The following is a 16565-nucleotide window of genomic DNA, read 5'->3' as shown; positions in this document are numbered from 1 at the left end:
CATCACGCCCAACAGCCCAGCAAGGCCAGGCTCACCCAGTAGCCCTACAGGGCCAACAACACGCCAGCCCAGCGAGGGCACAGCCAACACACCAGAACAGACATTTGTACCAAGGCGGTCCCACCAGGGAACTCATCCCCTGAAGTCCCAAGGGATCCCCAGCATCTCTTGGGAGCACTGTATATAAGCCTGCCCCTAAGGTCTGTTCCTCACTCTGGAGTGTCTTATTAAAGATTGAGGTCACTGTTACTTTAACCTCCCTGTGTGCAGCCTCATCTGTGTTCGGAACACAATAAAGACGGATACAAAATATTTGTTCAACATCTCTGCCATTTCCCTGTTCTACATTATTAGTTCCCCAGTCTCATCCCCGAGGGGACCAACACTTAAGTTAGCCACTCTTTTCCTTTTTATGTACCTGTAGAAACTCTTACTGTCTTTTTTTATTTCGTGCTCGTTTACTTTCATAATCTATCTGCCACCTCTATTATTTTTTTTTAGTCATTCTTTGCTAGCTTTTAAAAGTTTCTCAATCCTCTGGCCTCCCACTAGTCTTGGCCACATTGTATGCCCCTGTTTTCAATTTGATATCATCTCTTATTTACTTAGTCACGGATGGTTATCCCTTCTCTTACAGTCTTTCCTTCTCATTGACAAGGACAGAAGTCAGAGCAATAGAAATACAAGTTTATATTTTCTAACAGCATTTAGGAAAACATCAGAGTATGAGGCAGGGAGCACAGTATGTTTGAAATCCAGCACTTGACATCACAAGTATCTGTTGGACCATTCCCAATCTAAGTGAGCGATGCAAGTGCAGTGCCTGAAGCTGGAGAGGCACACACTTGTGGGGAGACTCCCTTCTGCAGGCCGACTGCACCAGGGTTGAGCTCAGTTGTGATGCTCTTATGGTTTAGTTAGCCTGCCAACATTTAATTAAATAATTCATTAATGGTGTTGGCACGAAGATCGTAAATAGAACCACGGGCTTTTGCTTTTTTTATTACCTGCATTCTGCGGTCGTGCTCTAATTAATTCTCAATGTTCTTTTTAATAATCTGTTATGCTGAAAGTTACGGTTAATATTATATTAATCCCATAAAAAGCTACTAGCACAGGAGAGGTTAGCTTCACTTGAACTTCATTTAAAAAGGAGTTGACACCAGTCAAGCACCCACTTGAGAACACTTAACAAGCAAAACAATAGTCCTGTAAATATTGAGTCATTTTAAGTAGATCTGATTCCTTCGAGTACTGAACGCCCCTTGCGACCTTCAAAATGTGCATATTCTCAATTCGCGACTGGAAAAAGTAATGCTCACAAAAACTTTCCCTGCGGGGAGGTTGCTCACAGGAAAAGATTTTGGAAATCATTCAGAAAGCAGCCCAAACAGGAATCCAAATCAAAAGGCCTAAAAATTGAACATCTCTGGAGAGCTTGGATTTTGTTCCGAATAGATCTTTTGTTTTCTTTGACAATTAGAACACACACTGCAACACCGACCCTGTCTGCAACACCACACTGAAGCTCAGCTGTTTCAACCAACCACTTTACTTTTTCAACTGGCACTTCTAAACGCACAGAACAAGACAGCCAAATATTCACTAACCAACTAACCATTTGAACCAAAATATCCCGTGATCAAAGCTTGCAGTCACTGCATAAGGCACTCCCCATCAGTAAGATACTCGTGTCTTATGTTATGATACATGCGCTATGCCAGGAAGCAGTTGAGCGCTGGCACACACTGAATCCTTTGAACAGCTTTCTAACCACTTCTGCACGGAGGCATTTCTTCACACACAAAAAAAAACACCACTAAAATTAACCAACTGCAGTCTAATCCTGTTCATTCAAAGTCAATTCATTCAAATTACTGGATTCATTTGAATTCAAATTGCACTTTTTAAAAAAAAAAAACTACTGTTCCAACTTAAAGCAACTGCTTGTTTTGAATTACTGGTTAATTCAAACTTTGGGAGCAAAAAAACAACTTTGAATGATCAAGGGTAGTCTCTAATCCAAAACCATAACCTATTTCTGTATTGACTCATCTTGAAGACTGTGCCAAGTTTGTACGGTGGGGCTCGGAGTGCTGCTCCAAAACTGCAGCACTGGTTCTCCAACCTCCTGGCACTGATCTCCAGTTCTCCCAAATCACAGGGAAGAAAAGACTCTCCCCTGTATGTGCAAATTGGCAAGTTTTTTTCTTGGGGTTTAAAGGGCTAAACTTTTCCTCCACAACCTGACTGGCCCATTGGCTGACGGAAACTATGATGCTCCAACTAATAAAAGCCAACCCTGATGGACAGTAGTGGAGGCAGAAGAGGGATCGAAGGGTCCAAACCTGTTGGTGTGGGAGAGAGGCAGAAACAGGAAAGGCCCTGTTGAGGGCAAATAAGGAGGGGAAGAAACTGCCCGATGCAAGATGCGGGCACGAGGGGAGAGCGAGAGTGCGAGACACACACATTTGCAATCTCTCCAATGTGATTAGTGTCAAATTTTATATATGCACTGCAGTTTCAACAGCTCTCTCATTTTGCTCGTTGCAAAATCATGACGTTACAATAGGCTCTAGGTTAATTTCCTGCACTACGTTAGCATTATCATTTGATCAAAATCACATTGCAAAAAATAAAAGATTGTTAGACTACAAGAAAATGACTGCCTGCGTAATCTAGAAAAAGCATCCGTGAATTACTCATACATTACTCTTGCGGTTAATGTTATCTGAACTCTGGAATACAGTGCCAATGAGTCATAATACTGATTGTCCTGTGGATATTTGTTGGTAGATTTATTTCCCCATATAATCTGAAGAATATTTCAATTTGTAATGACCTTTAATAAAAATATATATATTTTTTGAATTTTTGTAATATTAGCTGCTACCACCTACTCCTCAGTCAATACTTCTCAACTGAAAGAATTGAATGGACGGGACAGCCTCCCAAGGCAACAGTCGAGTCTTATTAATTATGGGTAGATCAGCAGCTTTACTTATTCAACAACAACTTGTATTTATGTAGTGCCTTTAACGTGGTGAAACATCCCAAGGTGCTTCACAGGAGTATTATGCGCTAAAAAGTTGACTCAAACCGCACAAGTGGAAAGTAGTGCAGGTCATAGAGGTATGTTTTAAGGAGCGTCTTGAAGGAGGAAAGAGAGGTAGAGAGGCGGAGAGGTTTAGGCAGAAGTTCCAGAGCTTGGGGCCTAGGCAAGAGAAGGCACAGCCACCAATGGTTGAGCAATTATAATGAGGGATGCTCAGGAGGGCAGAATTAGAGGAGTGTAGATATCTCGGGGGGCGGTTGTGGGGGTGGAGGAGCTGGAAGGTCATGGAGGGATTTGAAAATAAAGGATGAGAATTTTGAAATCGAGGTGCTGCTTAACCAGAAGCCAATGTAGGTCAGCGAGCACAGGGGTGATGGGTGAGTAGGACGCGGGCAGCCGAGTTTTCGATGGCCTCAAATTTACTTAGGGTAGAATGTGGGAGGCCAGCCAGGAGTGCGTTGGAATAGTCAAGTCTAGAGGTAACAAAGACATGGATGAGAGCTTCAGCAGAGGATGAGCTGAGGCAAGAGCGGAGACAGGCGATGTTCCGGAGGTGGAAATAGGCGGTCTTAGTTATAAGAACATTCAATAAGATCATGGCTGGTGGAGCACTCGGCTCGAGGGGCCAAATCGCCTTCTCCTGCTCCTAGTTCTTATGTTCTTATGTTATGTTCTTATGTTCTTATAATTAAGACTGCCTATTTCCACCTCCGTGCTGTGGATCTGGTTGAAAGCTCATTTCAGGGTCAAATATGACACCAAGGTTGCGAACAGTCTGGTTCAGCCTCAGGCAGGATTTGGGGAGAGGGATGGAGAGTACAGCAGTTCAAACCTAGGTGTCCTGGATTGTGCTGCTATGCATGATGCACCGAATGGCGATCCACTTATCCCGTTCTCATTTTGACATTTCTTCAAACTACTGGATATTTTCCAGTATGTCACAATATAAAAATAACTTCCTTCTTTTAATAGCTCTGGCTCTAGGAAATCCAATTTGTTATAACATCTTGGGAGGCATAATAATGAAAAATTACAGTAAAGAAATTAGGTCTTTATCGTGCTGTTTTGAAACCTGTAATTAATTCTGGATCAAAAGCTGTAAATTTGGCAACTAGTGGGCCAAACCATGATTTAGAACACACTTCAATTGTGGTTTCAATCAGACTGTTCATGATTATAAATACATGATTCACACCAGTAATATCTTTAGCTAAAATGAAAAAGACGTATAATACAATGTCCAGAATAGTAAAAGAACAGCATCCTAACACAAGGGGATGAATATTACAGAAATGAAATTCAGAATCATGTCTTAATTTACACTACACAATACTCGGACCCAATTATCATATACAGTTAAACTAAATAATTGACAATGTCCACCTTTCACACCTTTTTTTATGCTGCACTCTTTAAAAAGTTACAAATGTACTCTGCTCTATTTGGGGACAATCTCGCTGTGCCAGATGGTAACAGTGTTCTACCAACCAATGAGTTATACTTTACTTGGTGCCTCTTTCAATCAAAGCTGTACTTGCATAGCAAACAGCTGAATAGATTTTCAGGCACTTTTCCCGCCTTCTGTGCAAAAGAAAAGAACTCCTCATATCAATTATAGAACTGCTGTTCCTTTTGAGATTTAGATGGATCAGAGAAGTCTGGTTGAATTTCACTAGCTGGAGAAATTCAGACGCCACTGCAGTCCATGTCCTGCTCTTTCCCAATTCCAGATGAAGTACAATGATAAGTGTAACGTATCTTAGCTACCAATAAATTTAGCACAACAGCAGGATTCCGAGTCAGAAGCTCTATCAAATAAACAGCAGTTAGCAACATGTGGCGAGCCAAAATCTGGCTCAGTGAAGTGAATTCACAGTGAATGGTGCTAGTGTTCTCGAGTAGGGAGATATTGCTTGAAAGGGACTAGCATTAATATAGAGCCTTTGACGACATCAGGATCAATGAAGGTGCATTAATCAAAGCAAATTCAACTGGAAGCTTCACAATGGAAAGATGCAATACAAAAGTAGTCTGAGAATCAAAGAGTTCAAAATGAGAACTGGGTAAATATTGGTACTAAACTGAAGAATTCCAGGTGGCTTGAAAATGTAATGAGGGAAGAGCACATTATGAAATACCAAAATCATATCCAAAAGAGGAGTTTCAGAAAACTTAAAGTACCAGAAACATTAACACAAAGGTGTATTCGAACTGAAACCTTGTTTGAAAAAGAGAATAAAAGTAATATGCTGCAGTTGTTAGCCTGATGAAACGGACTTTTGAACAGAGTTCCTTGATGGCTCAGTTGATAACTGGACTGTCTAATTTAGAACTGAGCCACACAGAACAAGAAATGCACAGGTTTGACTAACTATCAATGTTAAGTCAGCTAATTTCAGCTGCAGTGTCAGTTACCTCAGTGCTACTCTGGCCAGGACACCAGGGATAACTCCCCTGCTCTTCTTTGAAATAGTGCCATGGGATCTTTCATGTTCGCCTGAGAGACCAGATTGGGCCTCGGTTTAACGTCTCATCCGAAAGACGGCACCTCCGACAGTGCGGCACTCCCTCAGCACTGCACTGGAGTGTCAGCCTAGATTTTGTGCTCGTCTCTGGAGTGGGACTTGAACCCACAACCTTCTGACTCACAGGCGAGGGCCCTTTCAACTGAGCCACAGCGGAGGGAACACCACCCAAGCACAAGGACAGCAAATCATGATTCTTTATGATTTGCTATTTTAAGCCATTTGTACAACAGTCTTTCTCAAAGCCATAATGTTAAACACCAGTACTGGTGGGCCTTGCTCCGAGGAATAAGAGATGGACTGAGAAGTAATTTCTGTGGACAGTAAAGAGCAATTAAACTTATACTGGCAGAAGAAAATGAAAACATTCTCTACTGGCAAATGGACAGCCCACTTTAAATGAAGGGTTTCTGTCTTTCATCAAGTTAAAAGGTACAACTGTTAGCATCCTAGTTTCTGAAACACCCGTCACCTCGTGACAAATAATCCACTAGGAGGCCTGCCGCAGGCTCAGAAGTTATGTCCCCACTAGGTGATCCAAAGCTGACAAAATCTTGAATATTCTACACCAGTGGCAGTACACAACCCTTACAAAAGTAAAGGCACACATCGAAATTCAACAGAAAGACTTCATCGCTCCACTGCCTAAATGTCTGCAGGTTATATGCAAGGATCTGAATATTAAGAAAATGGAACAGCAAATCAATTGTGAACCAATGTGGGAACATGACTGTGTAAGAAAGCATTCCAACCGGGACTTTTCGCTGTTTACCAGAATGCCCAATTATCAGTTAGTGGTGACTTCTGGTCCGCTCTCCCAGTTCCTCATGGAGGTATGCTCTCACCCAAGTCCCGCAGAGATGTATGCCGCCTTCACACAATGGGAAGAAAACTATGGGTCGAGAGGTTGTGGAACGCACTACCAGAGTTAGTGATTGAAGCTGAGACCTTGTCAAAATAGGCTAGATAGAAAAAAAGGAATATGAAAACAGGTGGGCACGAGAACAGGATAAGTACATGAGACTGGGACTATTGCTCATGTGGAGGATAAACACAGATTGTTGAGTCAAGTAGCCCATTTCTGTGTTGCAATTTCTACGTTATTCTATGCAATTATTCTGCGGTCTGGCAAAGGAACAGTTCTACCAGTTCTTGCAGATCAGGTAGCAAGTAGCACTGGTAGCAGTTGTACCCAAAGCAAGAGCAGTGACCTATTCCCATGTCAACAGAAAGTTATTTCTTTTAAAAACAGAATCCAGATGACCGGGTAGGGTGACCAAGAAGTTTCCAGTGGAATTGCACCAGATGGTAAAGGGAAGGCTTGGAATAAATTTCAGACGAAGACTGATGATTACATGTTTTTTTCCCCACAGAATGTGATCGGCATCTCGTGCAATTTTGCCAGGCAGGAAGCGATCTGCTGCTGGTATGAAGATGAAGAGGAAGAGTCCTTGGATTATGTGGATATCTGAATGTAAAACAAGGGTGGGAGAGGTTTTCTTGCAAACAGCAGACAAATGATCTCTTTTGCCCCCACGCATTTACGATATTTGGAATATTCTTTCAAGTATTATTAGCACTCCAACCAACCCCTGCACCCGCCTCCCCCCCACCCCCCCCCCCACCCCCCGCCCCACCCAACTCAAATATAAAATACACTGATACAACAGAGAAGCTGATAATCCACTAATCATCTACTTACACTGCCTGGCTGGAGCCCAGGAGAAAGCTCTGTGAGCTTCTCCTCACCAAGCTGTTAAAACTGATCATATGAGAGAGAATAGGTGGCCATATCCAGTCCCTCGACATTTAAATCATGACTACAGTGCATTTTTTAAACCTGGTTGGATGGCATCAAACCGAAGCTGCAGGAGATGACCTCTTCTGTCTTTCGAATGAGACGTTAAACCGAGGCCCCGCCTGCCCCCTCAGGTGAATACAAAAGATCCCATGGCACTATTTCGAAGGGCAGGAGAGTTATCCCCAGTGTCCTGGGCCAATATTTATCCCTCAATCAACATAACAAAAAAACAGGTCATTAACACATTGCTATCTGAGAGAGTTTGCTGTGCGCAAATTGGCTGCCGTGTTTTCTTACGTTACAACAGTGACTATACTCCAAAAGTACTTCATTGGCTGTAAAGCGCTTTGAGACATCCGGTGGTCGTGAAAGGCGTTATATAAATACAAGTCTTTCTTTTTCTTTTTTCTGCCTTCTCAATCAAGATCCTCAATTCAAAAGATCAAGATTCCACTACCCACTGCTGCCAAAAGTAATGAATAGGGAAGTTTTATTGAGGATTCTCACACTTCTAACAGTTTTTGCTAGCCATCTCCATCATTTGTTTGCTGTGTAGATAGGATGTGATTACCAAGTCAAGGAATGGAGTGTAACTAGAGACAGCTAGAGTCCTTAAAGCAGAGCTAGTTAGACACCAGGTCTGAGAGTAGTTTGGAATAAACATCGAAGAACATTTAACTTCCATCATATAATTCAGCAGAGGAGATTCAAAAGTCAGACAAGGCAAGTCAAGAGGATGTGACTAAGTAAAATGAAACTTGGGTTTTAAAAGTCTAAGATTCTAAGAGGAAGGAAAGGCTGGGGATGCCAAAAACAAAAATCACTGCTTTTTAAGTTGCTGCAGGACTATCACACCACAGTTGTTAGAACATGCTATTTGCAAAGAAAAAAATCTCTCTTCTACAGGTACAACGTCTCAAATCCAGGAACCTCGGAACTGAGACCATGCCGGTTTTTGGATTTTTCCGAATTTCAGACAAGAAAACAACAGAGCGCCCAAAGAGCGTACGTATGCTACCGAGACAATGAACTAATGATGGCGTGGGTCAGGTCGGGTCGGGCTGGATCGAGAGTCAATCGGTAAGGCTCAGACCGGTTACACATCATTAAAACATAGCGGCAAAGCCGATAACTAGTCCAGCCCGCCAGTTTTTGGACAATAATTCCAGATTTTATTTTACTGAATATCAAATGGGATTTTCTCAAAAATGTCCGGTTTTCGGACAATTCCGATTTTCGGTCAGCGGAATTTGAGACTTTGTACCTGTATCAGAATTGAAGACATTTATACTTACAGTAAATAAGAAACAAGGGCTCAGGCACAAATGCAAACACATCAGTTTCATTTACTACAAATTAAGGGACCAAAACAACTTGAGCCTCCTTACACCTGCCGTAGTGCCAGTGGACAGAACTTTTCAAACAAAACTAATCTCTAATTTCCTACCTTCAGTGGCGATTGCTGAATAGTTTTTGATTTCTTTGGATGTGGTGGACCAGCTGGACTAGAAAAAGGTGGTGTTGTCTTTGATGGCTCAGCGGAGGTAAACTGCTTTCTACCCGTTTCTGATTGTCCCAGCTTCTGACCACCCGCTGGAAAGGGGATTAGCACAGGACTTTCATTTTCTTCTGTGGGTAAGGCACCGAGGTCTGAGACGTCAGAACATTCTGAGGGCGGGTCTGGCTCAGGAACAGCAGGCTGTACCGAGTCATCACTTGGCTTTTCTGATGGCTCTAATTGGATCGGTTCAGTTGGCAATTTTTTCCCATTTTCTTGCTTTTGGAAAGTGCCCGCAATGCCTTTACTTCGTTCTTGAGTCAAGTCCATTGGTGGCACTTCTTTTTTTTCGGCAAAAACTTCCGCAGTTCTGCTCGAGTTCGTCTCTGTGATCAACCCATTAGGGCTAGAATCCTCCACAGAACAAACAGAGTCCGGTTCCGATGGTGAGCCATCAACAACCTCAATCAGTACCGTTTTGGACTCCGATTTCTTCACTGGCTGCTCGTCAGAAACTGCTGCCAGATCCATGGGTTCATCTTGTCCATCCACACTGGGTTTCTTCAAAACATACCTGCAAGAAAGAATGATACAGAATTAAAGGTCAAGTCCAATATTTAGTCCTGCCAACTATATGAACTGTTTATTTCGTCAGATAAGGTCTAGTTTTAACTAATGTTGCAGGGGAAGAACATTATTTTCAAAACGTTGGGCATTAAGGCGCTTGAAGCAGTACTGCTCAGCTGGGCATAAGAACATAAAAATTAGGAACAGGAGTCGGCTATTCGGCCCCTCGAGCCTTTTCCACCATTCAATAAGATCATGGCTAATCTCTACCTCAACTCCACTTTCCTGCACTATCCCTATATCCCTGGATTCCATTAATATTCAAAAATCTAACAATCTCGGTCTTAAATATACTCAAAGACTGAGCCTCCACAGCCCTCTGGGGTAGAGAATTCCAAAGAATCACCACCCTCTAATTGAAGAAGTTTCTCCTCATCTCAGTCCTAAATGGCCGACCCCTTATTCGGAGACTGTGGCCCCTGGTTCTAGACTTCCCAGCCAGGGTAAACATCCTCCCTGCATCTGCAATGTCAAGCGCTGTAAGAATTTTGTATGTTTCAGTGAGATCATCTCTTATTTTTCTAAACTCTAGAGAATATAGGCCTAGTCTACTCAATCTCTCCTCATTAGGACAATCCTCCCATCCCAGGAATCAGTCTGGTGAACCTTCATTGCACTCTCTCTATGGCAAGTGTATCCTTCCTTGGGTAAGGAGACTAAAACTATGCGCAATAATCCAAGTGCGGTCTCACCAGGGAACTATATAATTGCAGTAAGATGTCTTTACTCTTCTACTCAAATCCTCTAGTAATAAAGGCCAATATACCATTCGCTTTCTTGCTGTACCTGCATGTTAACTTTCAGTGATTCATGTGCAAGGACACCCAGGTCGCTCTGAACTAACATTTTCAAATCTCTCACCATTTAAAAAATATTCTGCTTTTCTATTTTTCATATCAAAGTGGATAACTTCACAATTCTCCACATTATATTCTATTTGCCATGTTCTTGCCCACTCACTTAGCCTGTTTATATCCCCTTGAAGCCACTTTGCATCCTCCTCACAACTTACTTTCCCACCTAGTTTTATTCTGCTATTTAACTTTTTTGAAAAACCCAGCATAAACAAGGTATAAAAACAGAAAATGCTGGAAATACTCAGCAGGTCAGGCAGCATCTGTGGAGAGAGAAAGAGTTAACGCTTCACGTCGATGACCCTTTGTCAGAATAAATAAGATACGTGGCCTATGCTAATAAATGTGTGGGCAGAAAATGGAGACCAAAGTCAAAAGTCCAAAAGCAATCATATTTGTTGGAAGCAGAGCTGTTTATTTCATTTGAACAAGACATAATGCCTTTTTTGGCACAAAGTTTGATCCATCAACCACAAAAGGCTACCAGGTGACTTGGCTCAGTTGCTAGCCCCAATCAAGAAAATGAAGGCCCCACTCAAAGACTACAGCACAAAATCTAGACTGACATTTCAGTGCAATACTAAGAGAACGACCGGTTGCCAGAGGTTCTATTCTTTGGATGGAATGTTAAACTCTCCACCTGTTCCTGTAGGCTTTAAAATCCTGCGGCACTACTCAAAGAGCAGCGAGTTCTCTCAATGTACTGGCCAGCATTCCTGCCTCAACCGACATTGTGAAAAATAGATCAACTGGTCATTCATCACACTGCTATTTGTGGCATCTTCCTGTGTTCAAAATTGCAGCCATGCTTCCCCAAATAACAGTCACCATTTCAAAGTAGTCGATAAGGTTCTTCAAAAATCGCCTTTTTCCCCCCTCCCCCTTTCTTCATTTCCATGGAATACATAGAATTGATGGAATTGTATTAATGATCTTAAAAGGGCGTCAGAGGGGAAAACCAACTGCAATACAAAAAGATGTCGGAAAGACGTCCAAAAGCACAATTCCAAACACTTCAAACTTCTTGTTAAGGCAAACTGCACCTCTTCAAAGTCAAGACTGGTGATTGTGGCATTTAATAACATTTGTCTCTCACAGTAGTTGCGCCCACCATTTTTGTGGTGCCTTTCTTGGTGTACTTGTTAGAACATAAACATAAGAATTAGGAACAGGAGTAGGCCATCTAGCCCCTCGAGCCTGCTCCGCCATTCAACAAGATCATGGCTGATCTGGCTGTGGACTCAGCTCCACTTACCCGCCCGCTCCCCATAACCCTTAATTCCCTTATTGGTTAACATTCGCCATCTCAAAGTCTGCTGGATGAGGGCATGCGCCTGCTTCATCAGGCCATTGAAAAAGTCTATCACAGTGTGCAGTCTGGTAACAGTCAAGTGCACAAAGTGGTAACCTCATAATATTGTGCATATTGGCATGAGCAGAGGTGTTGGCACAAACTGACTCACCATTCCAATGCAAAGGCAGAGACTCTCTACGCTACTCTAGGATTTTGCCCATATGACCTCCATTGAGCACCCTCGAGGCCTTTTGACGGAGATTCTGAGCCAATGTCCACTTCTCCTGTCCCGCTCACAACCCGTGAACCAGAATACCACCTTGCCAAGGATCCTTCTGAAGCTCAGCCACCAGTGCTTTGTATATCTGTGAATAGAGCAAGGGTCCTCCCAAAGCTTGGTCGTGGTTTACATTGCTGTGAATAGAACCAAGCAGCATTTGTAGAATATGATCATTACAAACCAAAATACATTGGTGTGACAATGTTCTTGTTGTTTTAATGATTAACTCAGCACTGCAAACAGTGCATACAAAAACAGATCGTTTTTCAGTTTAATTTTTATTCTCAAATACTATACAGGACTGAAGTGAAGATGACGACACTGATGATTTTTTTTGTGACAGTTTTAATTTATCTCAAAAGATTTTTCCAATTCTGGATGTATATGGGTTTATTTTTCTTACTGCCTTCTCCAATGTCTTTAGTTCCTTAATACTTTTCCAAAATCAATTTCACATAGATTGGAAATTTGCAGCATGCTATAGGTTCAATCACTTAACAACTTCAATTCTGGAACATTCCTTCACACATTTTTTGTGAATACCCTCCTGTGAAGCGCATTGGGATGTTTTATTACACTATAAAGGCGCTATATATATCAAGTTGTTGTTTGTTGTTGTTGCGTTACCCTTTTATCTTGTGACTTCCGTAATCCTCAATATATCCATGTAGATTATGTCTTGATTTGTGCCAGTTGCAATAGAGAAATGATTTCCTCCATGTTGTCTTTGAACCTGCACTCCTTTCCAAAGCACCGACAGCGTGCAAGGAATAAAGATGTTAATGCACGACGCCTTTATATACCAGTATTGTATTTCACACTTTTTATTTAGTTTGATACTCAATTGCTTTAGTTTGTTGCCGTTATTAATGTGTTTTCTTTGAGACGTAAAGCACAGATGCAGTTGATCATTTTACCATTCAGCCAGAGGAGTAATTCTTCTGTTTGAAGAAATGTTTGCTCATAACAAAGAAATTTAGTCTACAGAAGACTTCCAGGAATCTTCAAGAAACACTGGCGAGAAAGGAAAAGCGTTGGGCTGCCAAACCAAGAATTATTAGCAGAAGTCTACGTAAGCAACATATGCGACTTTTTCTTTTGCCAAGATGGAGGCATCCTGGAGCTAAGCAGGCTAACCAAGGTGGTTGAATATGAAGGTCAGAATGGGGTCTCATGGACTCAGGTCTTCAGTGGCCTTATTGAAGTCTGCAAACTAGCCTTAGTACTTGCATGCACCTGACTTCCATACCAAGGGCACGTAAACTATTCTTCAGTAAATGTTGACGTACAGAAAAGAGTCCTCTATGTAAACACAAGAGAAAAAGTAAAAATAAAATAGCAGAGATGGTCAAAATTTCAGAATGTTTTTGACATTCACTCAATAATTTATAAGGTCCGGGATAGTTTTCTACAATATATCCTAGGGGTAATAAGGGGGAAAGCCATTATTAGATTTAGTAATGAGTCAGATTTAGTTAACAGCCTCACGGTGCGTGAACATTTATCCAATAGCGATCATAACATGATAAGAGTTCAAAGTAGCGCTGGAAAGGGAGAAACACGAAACAGCTACTAAGATTGTAGATTTAGGGAAGGCTGGCTTCGATAGGATGAGGCAGAGACTGTCCACAGTAAATTAGGCAAATATGTTAATGAATAAAATGGCAGAAGATCAGTGGGAGATCTTCAAAACATCATTTAATGTGATACAGAACCAGTTTATATCCCCGAGGGGCAAGAGCTCTACTTGCTAGCTAAAAAAAAACAGTCATGGACAACTAAAGAAATAAGGGACAGCATAAAACTAAAAGGAAAAAAAAAGAAAAAAATGCAAAAAATAGCACAGATCCTGGTGAATGGGAAAGATACAAAGAACAGCAAAGGATCATAAAACAGATAGTGAGAGCTACAAAGAAGGAGTGAAAATGAAAAGAAACTTGCAAGGGATATCAAAATTAATACAAATAATTTTTACAATTATATTAGGAAAACGAGGGTAAGTCAGAAGCAATGATGTTGATGACTCCTTAAAAACTGAAAGCGGTGATAGTCACTAACAATGGGGAAATGGCAGACATGTTGAATAATTACTGTGTGTCAGTATTTACAGTAGAAGAGGATGGCATGCTGGAAATCCCAAGGAAACTAATATTGAATCGGGGACAGGGACTCAATAAAACTAACAAGTAAAATAACAGAAATGAAGAAAATAATGACAAATCCCCAGGACCAGATGGGTTCCATCCCAGGGTTTTAAAGAAAGTAGGTGAGCACATTGCAGATGCCCTAATTATAATCTTCCAAAGTTCTCTCGATTCAGGACCGTTCCTTTAGATTGCAAAATTGCATGTCACGTCGCTATTTAGGAATGGCGAGAGGAGGAAACCAGGGAATTATAGATCAGTTAGCCTTACATCTGTTGCTGGGAAATTGCTAAGAGTCTATAACTAAAGATAGGGTGACTGAATACGATGAGAGAGAGCCTGCATGGATTTGTGAAAGGCAAGTCATGCTCGACAAACACAATTGAATTTTTTGAAGAGGTGACTAAAGTAGTGGACAGGGGAATGTCTATTGAGGTTATTTATATGGACTTCCAGGAGGCATTTGATAAAGTCCCACATAACAGATGGTTAACTAAGGTAGAAGCCCATAAAATTATGATCAAATTATTGGTTAGGTAATTGGCTGAGTGGCAGGAGACAGGCAGTAGGGATAATGGGTTGGTACTTAAATTGGCAGGATGTGATGAATGGTGCCCTGCAGGGATTGGTGTTGGGGCCTCAACTATTTACAGTATTTATTAAGGACTTGGATGATGGCATAGAAAGTCATATATCCAAATTTTCCAAATGACACAAAGACAGGTGGCAGTGTAGATGAAAGCATAAAATTACAAAGTGATATTGATAAATGAAGTGAACAGGCAAAACTGTGGCAAATGGATTTCAATGTAGGCAAATGTGTGGTCATCCACTTTGGACCTAAAAGGATAGAACAGGGTACTCTCTAAATGGTGAAAATCTAAAAACAGTGGCGGTCCAAAGAGATTTGGGGGTCCAGGTACACAGATCATTAAAATATCATTAACAAGTGTAGAAAATAATCAAATAGGCTAATGGAATGCTGACCTTTATATCTAGAGGACAAGGGGTAGAAGTTATGCTACAGCTGTATAAAACCCTGGTTAGACCACATCTGGCGTATTGTGAGCAGTTCTGGCCACCACACCGTAGGAAGGATATATTGGCCTTGGAGAGTGTAGCGTTGGCTTACCTCAATGATACCCGGACTTCGAGGGTTAAGTTACAAGGAGAAATTACACAAATTAGGGCTGTATTCCCTAGAATTTAGAAGGTTATGGGGTGATCTGATCAAAGTTTTCAAGATTATTAAGGGGAACGGATAGGGTCGAGAGAAACTATTATTGCTGGTTGGGGATTCTAGGACTGGGGGCAGAGTCTAAATATTAGAGCCAGATCTTTCAGAAGTGAAATTAAGAAACACTTCTACATACAAAGTGTAGAAGAAGTTTGGAACTCTTCCGCAAATGGCAACTGATGCTAGATCAATTGTTAATTTTAAATCTGAGATTGATAGCTTTTTATTAACTAAAGGGATACAAGCTCACTGAATGGCAGAACGGCCTTGAGGTGCTGGATGGCCTACTCCTGTCCCTATGTCAGAAATGAAGTCCTGATGCAAGATGGACTGTACAAGATCACAATTTAATGACAAATGTTGCTGAGTCATGACAGTCTGAAAGACTCCTCTTTTTGGGGGTAAAAACGCTGCACAAGATACAAGATCAATCTATGTCTGCTGCAGTCCTTCAACTGTTTTTATGAATACTAATATGTAGGTCTAGAAATGACTGAAAACACAGATCAAACAGTGCCAAAAGAAAAAAATTCAATAAACATACTGAGAACAAATCACAGGATCAAGTTGAGCAAAGCAAATATGTGACATTACATTACAACGGTGAGAAGAACAACTGAAGCTGCGCAGGACAAGGAGATCTCTAGAGAGACTGTATAAATACTGAAGTTCTTGCTTGCAGGCAGCATCACATCCACGAAATAAGAAACATAAATTTAAAACAGGGGAGAAAGGAGATCCACCTCCAACTACAGGAATCGACTGAATGCACATAAAAATAGAGATAAATTAAAACTCAGGGGCAGAGTGAGAAAACAATCAACAGAATGGGGGGAGAAGGAAGGGGAATCTATGGCAAGAGTAATGGTTCACCCCACTGCAGCGCAAGATAGAATTGTCAACACCCTCCATCAAACTAGGGGTTTAATGTTTGATTTCCTCTTTCCAAAATAAACAAACAATCTTCATAGTCCTTTGTCCATTTAAAAAAAACACTAACTTTTATGAAAATCATACATAAGACAGACAACATGTTTGAATTAATGATTGTAAAGCTTAACTCACCAGGGCTAGAATATCGCATTTTGTTTCTGCACATCAATTACCAACGTCAAATCAGTAGTGGTCACGTATTGGAGTTATGGTATTGGACACACAACCTAGCTAATCAAACCCTATTAATGCAATTTATGAAAGTAAATTCAATAAATCTGGTAATTTGCAGGCTATTTCTTGGATTAATGACCATG

The 16565-nt window shown here is 41.2% G+C and overlaps 1 protein-coding gene across 1 annotated transcript in view; it reads right to left on the bottom strand.

The window, feature by feature from the left end:
- Positions 1-16565, bottom strand: part of aspscr1 (ASPSCR1 tether for SLC2A4, UBX domain containing) — a 250293-nt gene that overhangs the window by 142154 nt on the left and 91574 nt on the right. Inside the window, exon 7 of the mRNA XM_070857832.1 lies at positions 8829-9453. Coding sequence (XP_070713933.1) covers positions 8829-9453 — 625 coding nt within the window. The remainder of the gene's footprint in view (positions 1-8828; positions 9454-16565) is intronic.

The sequence above is a fragment of the Pristiophorus japonicus genome, chromosome 16 (genome assembly GCF_044704955.1).
Source record: "Pristiophorus japonicus isolate sPriJap1 chromosome 16, sPriJap1.hap1, whole genome shotgun sequence".
Classification (NCBI taxonomy): domain Eukaryota; kingdom Metazoa; phylum Chordata; class Chondrichthyes; family Pristiophoridae; genus Pristiophorus; species Pristiophorus japonicus.
Note: the sequence above shows the minus strand (reverse complement) of the source record. Positions and strands in the feature narration are given on the sequence as shown.